Source organism: Orycteropus afer, unplaced genomic scaffold, assembly GCF_000298275.1.
Source record: "Orycteropus afer afer isolate SDZICR_OR568_19922 unplaced genomic scaffold, OryAfe1.0 scaffold00085, whole genome shotgun sequence".
Classification (NCBI taxonomy): domain Eukaryota; kingdom Metazoa; phylum Chordata; class Mammalia; order Tubulidentata; family Orycteropodidae; genus Orycteropus; species Orycteropus afer.
Genome location: NW_006921672.1, coordinates 8,791,074 through 8,802,087, shown reverse-complemented (window position 1 = coordinate 8,802,087; position 11,014 = coordinate 8,791,074). Strand labels below are relative to the sequence as shown.

The following is an 11,014-nucleotide window of genomic DNA, read 5'->3' as shown; positions in this document are numbered from 1 at the left end:
TGCTTCATATTTCTTATTAAAGCTACAATTTAATTCCTCCTTCAGGTTCCAGATGAAGAAGAAAATGAAGAGAGTGACAATGAAAAGGAAACTGGAAAGAGTGACTCAGTAACAGATTCCGGACCAACCTTCAACTACCTTCTTGATATGCCCCTTTGGTACCTAACCAAAGAAAAGAAAGATGAACTGTGCAAACTAAGAAAAGAAAAGGTGAGTTGTTATATGGTACATGTTGCTTAGTAATATTCTAATGGTGTAAGTAAAAATATAATCATCCTCTGCATGAGAATGCTGTTTATACTTATAAATTAACTCTTAATTTTCTGTTTATCTTATGAAGGAACAAGAACTGGAAACATTAAAGAAAAAGAGTCCATCGGATTTGTGGAAAGAAGACTTGGCTGCTTTTATTGAAGAACTGGAGGTGCTCAGAGTTTTTCTTAATGAAATCATTTTTCTAGCAATATGCTTATCTATGTCAGGAACTTTCATTATTACAAATAAAAATATAGGAAGCATAAGGATATGTTCTAAGATAACATGTAAACAAATAGATAATCAAATGTTAGGTAGGATAAAGTAAATGATGCCAGGAAACATACTATTCAGAAGTTTTTGGACAGGAATGTTGATTTTTGACAAAGAAAGGATCCATTGGGACTGAGAAGATAAAGAGTTTAAACATGGAGGAAAACCACCCCAGTTCCCAAGTCAATTTAAAAGGACAAAGCTGACTTCAGGGCTAGCCAATCAGACTTTCAGAAGATCCTTTATTCCCTGGATTTCTCTAGTAGTGTTGGTGTTCAATATTATTTTAACATTAAAAAAAGCATTTCATTTCACACATTAAGCTAAATGGCTTAAGATGCAGATTCATATTATTACACTTCAGTGTGGACACCCAACTCCTTGAAATCAGTTGGTTGACTAATAGTACATTACTGATACTGTATCTTTTCATACAAGAGTATACTAAAAATAAATACACACACACATACATACACACACATACATATACATTTCATCCTTAACTTGATTTCCCCTTTTATCTTCAGAGAAGCTAAGTGGTAGAATCAGGAGTAGAACCCAGTCTTCTGTCCCAGCCTTTTCAATGTGTACCTAAATTATATCTCCACAATTGGCATATGTATTTATGGGACAGTTTATTACAAATTTATCTTAAAATGTAAGAAAATGGGTTTAACATTGCTTTCTATTCTATCCCTATAAAGTAATAATAGATGTTTTAATGTCTTTGTTACCTTATAAACTTGCTTTTTATATCCCTCTTGTAGACTGTTGAAGCCAAGGAAAAACAAGATGAACAAGTAGGACTTCCTGGGAAAGGTGGGAAAGGAAAGGGTAAGAAAGCCCAGGCAGCTGAAGTCCTGCCCTCTCCATGTGGTAAAAGAGTCATCCCCCAAGTGACTGTGGAGATGAAAGCAGAGGCAGAAAAGAAAATTAAAAGGAAAATTAAGGTAACATTCTTAAGAACTTTATAATAAAACACCTTAAATACTGTATTTCCACTTAAAATCTGATAATTTTTTGGCACTTGACCTCTAAATAGCTAAGCACTAATCTATATTCCTTTGTTCTCTTTTATTTCTCATGAAACACCTATAAATTGTTTTTCAGATAAACCAAGCATTTAACTTATGAATGGGTTTACAAATTTGCTTAAAAGAGAGACTTTAGAAATGTATATATCCCTATAAATTATCTGCAGATATTCTTGAGGAATTAGTTAATTAAAAATAATTAATTTAAAAATGTTTTGTTTTTTTACTTTTTTTTGTGATTTGAGTGAAGGTGTATAAAGCAAATTGGTTTTCCATTCAACAATTCATACACATTTTGTTTCATGCAATCATCGCAATATAACATCCATTACCCATACCACTTCCTCCTTCTGTTTCCCATTTACATTGCTCTTTTTTTCCTTTCCCTTCCTGCTTTCTGAACTTTGTCCTTGGCCAAATGCTTGATTGTTCTAAGGAGTGCCTACCTCCCTGGTGTTACTATTTACCTTAAAGACCTGTCAATTGTTTGGTTGAAATAGCTACAAGGGTGAGTTTAGTTCCAGGCTAGAAGGGTAACTAAGGGCCATAGTCTCAGGAGTTCTGGTCTTTTTAATGACTTTTTGTTCCACATTTTTCTACTACTTTATCCAGGGCCTTCTAATGTGATCCCTTTCAGAGCTGTCAGTAGTAGTAGCTAGGCACCATCTAATTCTTCTGGTCTCAGGTTTCCATGCACCTTTAATTTTCTTCACTCTTCTTAGCTCTGACAGGGAAAAACAAATAGTTGCACTTTAGATAGATGCTCACAAGCTTTTAAGATCCCAGTTGCTACTTACTGAAGTAGAATATAGAACATTTTTTTGTGTATACTATGTTGTACCAAGACTATAGTCCTTGATGTCTCCTGAGACTATAGTCCTGAGCTCTCAGGCCTAACAACTCACTCGTTGCTTCAAGGTATTTGTTAATGGCTAAGAAGTTTTCGTAATTTTACTCCCTGTATGCTCTACTACATTCATGGATATATTTGTAGCATATGTAATTACATACATAGAAATACCCTCTGTTAAATTTGTTTAATTCATGGGTTCTATTATATTCGTGGGTGTAGTCCCAGTTGCCTTTGCACACCTGTTCAGCTTGGTATCTATGCATCCACTTGTAGATTATTGTTATTACTGTTTATTGTTGTTGTAGGATTGTGTATATAATACTTACTCTGTTGGCACTGTAGTTAAAGTATTGGGCTGCTGCTAACCAAAAGGTCGGCGATTCAAATCCACCTGCCACTCTGCAGGAGAAAGATGAGCCAGTCTGCTTCCATAAAGATTGACAGTCTTGGAAACCCTATCCTATAGGGTTGCTCTGAGTCAGAATCAACTAACTCAGTGGGGGTGGAGTCTGTTAGCTTTAACTCTTGTGCTCCTCCCAGTGTCATTCCTTGCTTTGATCATGTTGTGCTGACCTTCCCCTTACTACATATTTCCTTCACCCAGGTTAATATGAGTCTACCCTCTAGTTAGTAATTTACCATCCCTTCCCCTCCCAACCCTGGTAACCTTTTCTTGACTTTATAATAGTGGTCTCATATAATATTTGTCCTTTTGTGATAGACTAATTCATTCAGTATAATGTCCTCCAAGTTCATCCATGTTATAGTGTTTCACAGATTCATCGTTATTCTTTAACATTGTTTAGTATTCCATTGTATGTGTATGTACTATAGTTTGTTTATCCACTCATCCACTGATGGGCATTTAGGTTGTTTCCATCTTTTTGAAATTGTGAATAGTGTTGTGATAAGCATGGGTATGCTATTTGTGTCATGGCTCTTATTTCTGTAGGGTAGGGTATATACCTAGTAGTGGTATTGCTGAATCATACGGTATTTCTATTTCCGACTTTTTAAGGAAGTTTTCCATAATGGTACCTATTTTACAATCCCACCAGCAGTGTATGAATGAGGGTTCCAGTTTCTCCACACCCTCACCAGCATTTGTTTTCTGTTTCTGTGGTAGAGTGAGGTGATATGTCCTTGTTGTTTTGATTTGCAACTCTCTAAGGCACTTGACTGCTAACCAGAAGGCTGGCGGTTCAAACCCACTAGCCGCTCCTTGGAAGTAAGGTTAGGCAATCTACTTCCGTAGTGATACAGCCTCAGAAACCCAACGAGGGGTAGCTATGAGTCGGGTCCTACTCGACGGCACACAACAACAACAAAGACAATAATCACAAGCATTTCTTCATGTCTTTGTTGGCCACGTAAATGTCTTCTTTGGTGAAGTGTCTATTCATGTTCTCTGCCCTTTTTTAACTGGATTATTTATCTTTTTGTTGTTGAGGTATTAAAATTTTCTATAAATTTTAGAGATTAGTCCTTTGTCCAATAGGTCATTGCCAAATATTTTTTCCCAGTCTGTAGGTTCTCGTTTCACTCTTTTGGTCTAATTTTTGATGTACATAAGTGTTTAATTTTTAGGAGACCCTAGTCATCTAGTTTGTCTTCTGCTTTTTGTGTGTTTTTAGTTACAGTTGATAGTGTGTTAGGTTTAAATCCACCAGCCACTCCATGGGAGAAAGATGTATTAGGGTCCTTGAATTTGTCCCTATTTTTTCTTTGGTCTTTATAGTTTTAGGTTTTACATTTTGGTCTTTGATCCATCTTGAGTTCATTTTTGTATATGGTGGGAGAAGATATGGCTCCTGTTTCATTTTTCTGCAAGTGGATATCCAGTTTTGCCAGCACTGTTTGTTAAAGAGATTATCTCTTCCCCTTTGTCAAAGATCAGCTGTCCATAGGTGGATAGATTTACTTCATAGTTCTCAATTCTGTTCCACTGGTCCATGTATGTGTCATACCAGTACCAGGCTGTTTTGACTACCGTAGCTGTATAATAGTAGGTTTTGAGATTAGGAAACATGAGGACTCCTACTTTGGTTTTCTAACTCTAGGTCTTTGCACATTCATTATAATAACTGACTTTGTCTTCTTGAGCTGCTCTTTGAAATCTTCTGTTCAGCTCTTGTCATTTCTTCCATTTGCTTTAGCTATTCTCCGTTCAAGAGCAAGGTTCAGAGTTTCTTTTGACATCCATTTTGGTCTTTACTCCCTTTCCTGTCTTTTTAATGACCTTTTGCTTTCTTTATGCATGATGTTCTTGATGTCACCCTACAATTTGTTTAGTTTTCAGTCATAGTTGTTGAATGCATCAAATCTATTCTTCAGTTGGTCTCTAAATTCAGGATGGATATAATCAAGGTGTCATATTTTGGCTCTCATGAACTTGTTTTAATTGTCTAGCTTCAGCTTGAACTTGCATACGAGCAATTGATGGTCTGTTCCACAGTCAGCTCCTAGCCTTGTTTTGCCTAAAGATACTGAGCTTCTCCGTCATCTCTTTACGCAGATGTAGTTGGTGTGATTCCTGTGTATTCCATCTGGTGAGATCTATGTGTATAGTCACTGTTTATGTTGTTGAAAAAAGGTATTTGCAATGATTAAGTTGTTGGTCTTGCAAAATTCTATCATGCGATCTCTGGCATCATTTCTATCACCAAGGCTATGTTTTTCAACTACCAGTGATTCTTCTTTGTTTCCAGCTTTCACATTCCAATCACCAGTAATAATCAATACATTTTTATTGCATGTTTGGTCAATTTCAGACTGCAGAAGTTGGTAAAAAATCTTCAATTTCCTCGTATTTGGCTTTGGTAGTTGGTATGTAAATTTGAATAATAGTAGTAACTGGTCTTCCTTGTAGGCATATGGATATTATTATTATATTAGGACAGCATTGTACTTCAGGATAGATCTTGAAACATTCAGGATAGATCTTGAAACATTCTGTGTGACAATGAATGCCACACCATTCCTCTTCAATCTTTTATTCCTAGCATAGTAGATCATATAGTTGTCTGATTCAAAATGGCCAAAACCAGTCCATTCCAGCTCACTAATTCCTAGGATATCAATCTTTAGGCATTCTATTTCATTTTTGACAACTTCCAATTTTCCTAGATTCATACTTCCATGTTCCAATTATTAATGGATGTTTGTAGCTGTTTCTTCCCATTTGAGTTGTGCCACATCAGCAAATGGAGGTCCCGAAAGATTTAATCAATCTACATCATTAAGGTCAACTCTACTCTGAGGAGGCAACTCTTCTCCAGTCGTATTTTGAGCACTTCCAACCTGCAGGGCTATTCATATAAAGTTCTCCAGGAATACATCAGACAGTGTTTCATTGCTATTCACAAAGTTTTTACTGACCAATACTTCGAGAAGGGGATGGCCCCTTCCTTCTTCTGAGTCTGTCTTAGTCTGGAAGCTCTGCTGAAACCTGTCCACCATGGGTGACCCTGCTGGTATTTGAAATACCAGTGGCATAGCCTCCAGCTGCACAGCAACATGCAAGCCACCACATTACATCAAACTGACAGATGAGTGGTGGCAGTCCTTCTTAGTATTCTGTTATTATTCTTTCTATTCAGTAGGTTCTGGTGTGATGTCTCCCATTTCATTTCTTATGTGCATTACTTATATCTTCTTTTCCTTTATTACATTTGCAAGTGGTTTGTCAATTTTGTTAATCCTCTCAAAGAACTGACTTCTAGTCTTGAATCTTTCTATTATTTTTCTGATTTGTTTCATTTATTTCTACGCTAATCTTTATTATTTCATTTCTTCTGGTGACTGTAAGCCATTTTTGCTGCTCTTTTTTTAATTGTTGGAGTTGGGTTAAGGTTCTGATTTTAGTTCTTTTGATGTGTATGTTTATTGCTACAAATTACCCCCTGAGCACTATTTTTGCTGTGTCCCAAAGGTTCGAGTATGTTGCATTTTCATTCTCATTTGATTCATGGAATTTCTTTTTTATTTCAATTTTATTCTTTCTATTACCCAGTAGGTTTTAGGCAGGGTGTTATTCAGTTTCCATGTTGTTGGTTTTTCTTGCTCTTCTTGTTGATTTCTAATTTTATAGTGTTGTGATCGAAGAAGATGCTTTGTGGTATTTTGGTGTTTTTAAATGTGTTTATGCTTTCTGGCCTAACATTTGATCTACTCTAGAAAATGTTTTAGGTGCACTGGAAAGGAATGTATATTGTGCTGTTGTTGGGTGCAGTGTTCCATGTATGTCTGAGGTCAAGTTGTTTGATTGTATTGTTTAGTTCTTCTGTGTCTTTGTTCCGTTTCTTTCTGATTGTTCTGTCTGTCCTTCATCAAAAGTGGTGTATTAAAGTCTCCTACTATTATTGTGGCACTAACTATATCTCTTTTCAATTCTGTTAAAGTTTAAGTATTTTTGGGCTCTTTCACTGGGTGCATAGATATTTATTAGTTATGTTCTTGTTTGATTGACCCTTTAATCATTATATAATGTCCTTGTCTTTTCTCCTGGTTTTTGCCTTAAAGTCTGTTTTATCAGAAATTAATATTGCCACTCCTGCTTGTTTTTTATTGCCATTTTCTTGATACATTTTTTCTGTTCTTTGATTTTTAGCCTACTTTTGTCTTTGTGCCTAAGGTGTGTCTTTCTCTGGTAGATATCATATTGACGGGTCATGTTTTCTTATCCATTCTGCTACTTTATGTCTCTTGACTTGTATACTTAATACATTTACATTCAATGTAATTATCTAAAGATATGAATTTTATCGCTTTCATTTTGCTGTGGGTTTTTTTGTGGTGCTGATTTCTTTGTTCTGTGTATGTTTCTGAGAGATTTGTCTTCGATTTTGCTAATTTTGCCTTTTATTAATTCAGTTCTACTCCTTTGCCCTCTCAATGTATTATCTATCTATTTCTGAAACTTAGTATTAATCTTTTGGGTTTTTATTTACCGTTTTTGTTTGGTTTCTAATTTTCCATTTATTTTGTCAGTTTGTTCTTACATTGTTTTCTTGAATTCTTCTTGAATTTTGTCAATGTATTCCTTGATCATTCTCTCAATCCATTGAAGGCACCTAAATATAATTATTTTGAATTCTTTATCAAGTAGTTCCAATATCATTTCTTCCTCAGAAAGGTTTGTTTTCTGTGTATTTTAATCACTTATTTGAGCCTGTCTTGTTTCTTTGTATAAACTGAGATTGTCTGTTGTCTCTGAGACATTGTAGTGTTGTACTTAATTGACAATTGTATGTTGGTGTGTTTCACCCAGGGGTGTTTTTTGTTTTGTTTTGTTTTGATATATCTGAGTGAACAGGGGAGGTGTGCTCCTGTTCACTAGTTTTTCAGCACTTAGGTACTCACTACCAGTCTCCTGGTAAATGTAGTGTGATAGAGGATGGGAGTGTGGGAATGCATACGCAGTTTTGTCTGCTGTTCATATAGAGGAGTTGGGGCTAATAAGGTGGTGTTGGCCGCCATCTGTTGTCAATCAGGTGGTGCAGGAGCAGGTTGTGGCACTCAACCAATGCTAACTAGGGTAGACATGGTTTCTGTCTCCTGCCAGGTAGAGCAAAATAAAAACTAAGGATGGGGCAGGGGAGAATACTGGGGGAAGGGCAGGGTACCCAGTCCAAGACAGCACATTCTGCCAGCCTAAGGAGACAGACAGCACCTGCCTCCAAATGCAAGGATGGCATGCACATGGCACCCAATCTACAAGGGTGTGCCTCCAACCTCAGGCAGGTGGGGGTGTCACCAGCCACTGGGTGGTTGAGGGTGGGGAATGGCCACATTTCTGGTCACTGGGAATGTGTGAAGAATTATGGGAAGGCAACACCTTTCTGGTTGGCAGCCAGAAATGTGTGCTTTAGTGCAGTCCTGGGCAATTGGAGCTGATTATCAGTTTCCTGCTCTGATCAGAACACTAACAAAAATTCAAAATGGCCACACTGTGTCATGTCAGTTAATAATTCACCATCCATATATCTCCTTGTTCACTGTTCTTGTTCAGTTTCTTCTAATTTGTATTTAACCTACTTCTTTATCCTTTTTTTGAAGCTCAGCGTTCCAAGAATATCAACCAAATCTGTTTAATTTGGTTTCGTGTGTCTTTGTTGTAGAGGGGGTCTAGGTAGCTTGTCTGCCTAGTCCTCCATCGTGCCAGAAATCCTCTCAGTAATCTTATTATGCTGAACAAATACACACACTCAGATGCATACATACATATAAAAACCAAACTCACTGCCATCAAGTCAAATCCGACTCATAGCGACCCCTCCTTGGGTTTCCAGGACGGTATCACTACGAAAGTAGATTGCCCAATCTTCCTTCCAAGCAGTAGCTGGTGCATTTAAACCACTAGCCTTCTGGTTAGCAGTCAAATGTCTTACGTACTGTGCCACCAGAGCTCCCACATACATATACAACTGACTATATATTAATGTTATTCCAAATAATAGTTTGACAGAATTTGACCGTTTTTTGTTTTGTATTTTTTAGAGTGAAAATACTGAAGGAAGTCCTCAAGAAGGCAGTGTGGAACCAGATGGTCTAAAACAAAGATTGGAAAAGAAACAGAAAAAAGAACAAGGTAATTTAAAACATTTTAAACAAATTAGGAAAATGGTATAAAATTAAGACTAGGTTGTTTGTCTCTAGTACATTAACACATAGATGTTCAATAAGTTTTTACTGAACTGAACTAAATAACATGAAGGAAGGCTATGTCGGAAGTACATTTGAGCCTCCCAAATGTCCTTGGGATTTGATTCATTTTAGAAGAAATTGCCTTGTAATGATACATTTTTTTTTAATTTGGTACAATGGATTCCTTACTTGAGATCTAGGAAGACACCAGTTTATTAAATTTCACTCTCCAGCCAATCTTAAGGTTCTAGTATATTATATAAAATTTCTTAAGGGCAATGACCACAACCTGACCATTATTACATAATCCCTAGAGTTCAATGCCATGCCTGGCATATATTTAACCACTTACTAAGTTAAATAGAATTAACAGTTTTTTTAACAACTGATTATGCCTTTATTGAGTATCTACTTATTTTTACTCAGAAGAAAGTCCTGGTGATCAATTCTGAAAAATCAGCCACTGAAAACGCCACAGAGTTCACTTCTACTGTGATACATGGGGTTGCCGTGAGTTGGAAAAGACTAGATGGCAACTGGTTACTGTCCCTATTTTTAACATCTTACTGAGATATAATTCACGTACTATAAAATTCATAAGTATATTTACAGTTTTAGAACATTTTCATCACCCTACAATGAAACCCCATACCTATTAGCAGTTACTCCCCATTTTCAAACCTCAACAACTTCGCCACCATCAATCCTAGATCCCTAATCTACTTCCTGTCTTTATAATGTTCTGACCATTTCATATCATCAGTATGTGGTCTTTTTTTCACTGGTTTCTTTCACTTAGCATGTTTTCTAGAGTCATCGATGTGATAGTGTGTACCAGTACTTTATTTTATTACCAGGTAATATTCCATTGTTCCTGTTTTATTTATCCATTCATCAGTTGATAAGCATTTGGATTATTTCCACTTTTAGCTATTAATAAAGAATGCTATGAACATATCTGTACACATTTTTGTGTAGAGTTATGTTTTCATTTCTCTGGAATATATACCTACGAGTAGAACTTCCAGGTCTTGTGGTTACTCTGTTTAATGTTCTGAAGAACTATTGGGCTGTTTTCCAGTGTGGCTGACTCATTTTACATTCCTACCAACAATGTATGGAGGTTCCAATTTCAATATCTTTGCCAATACCTGTTATTATCTGCGTTTTTTATTGTAGACATCCTAGGGGTGTGGAGTGACATTTCATTGTAGTTTTGCGTTTTCCTATTGGTTAATGAAAGGAGCCTTAGTGGCATAATGGTTAAGTACTCAACTGCTAACTGGAAGGTTGGAGGTTCAAATCCACCAGCCGCTCTGCAGAGGAGAACACCTGGCGATCTGCTCCCATCAAGGCTAAAATCTTATCCTATAGAATCAGAATCAGTTTAACAGCACACAACAACAACTTGGCTGATGATGTTGAGCATCATTCCTTGTGCTTATTAGCATTTGCCTATCTGGAGAAATGTCTATTCATATCCTTTGTCCATTTTTCAGTTAGCTTGTCTTTTTATTATAGAATAAAGTTCTTATAAGCTCCTTATCACATACACAATTTACAAGTATTTTCTCCCATCCTATAGGTTGCATTTTCACTTTATTGATGAGGATCGTTTACAAGTTTTTAATTTTGATGAACTTCAGTTTCTCAGTTCTCCTCTTTGTGGTTTTTCTCCTTGTGTTTTTGGTATCACATTTATGTAACCATTCCTATTTTCTTCTAAGATGTGTATAGTTTTAGCTCCTAGATTTAGGTCTGATTAGTGTTGAGTTGATTTTTGTGAATGGTGTAAGAGAGGAGTCCAGCTCTATCTTTTGCATGTGTTTATCCAGCTGTCCCAGTACTGTTTGTTAAAAAACAGTTCTTTCTCCATTGAATTGTCTTGGTACCCTTGTCAAAAATTGACCCATAAATGTTAAATTTTATTTATGGACCTCAGTTCTATTCTACT

At 36.3% G+C, this 11,014-nt stretch overlaps 1 protein-coding gene across 1 annotated transcript in view; it reads left to right on the top strand.

The window, feature by feature from the left end:
• The window catches only part of TOP2A (DNA topoisomerase II alpha), a 36,949-nt gene that overhangs the window by 18,464 nt on the left and 7,471 nt on the right, over positions 1-11,014 (top strand). Inside the window, exons 25-28 of the mRNA XM_042781109.1 lie at positions 46-210; positions 341-424; positions 1,296-1,478; positions 8,914-9,004. Coding sequence (XP_042637043.1) covers positions 46-210; positions 341-424; positions 1,296-1,478; positions 8,914-9,004 — 523 coding nt within the window. The remainder of the gene's footprint in view (positions 1-45; positions 211-340; positions 425-1,295; positions 1,479-8,913; positions 9,005-11,014) is intronic.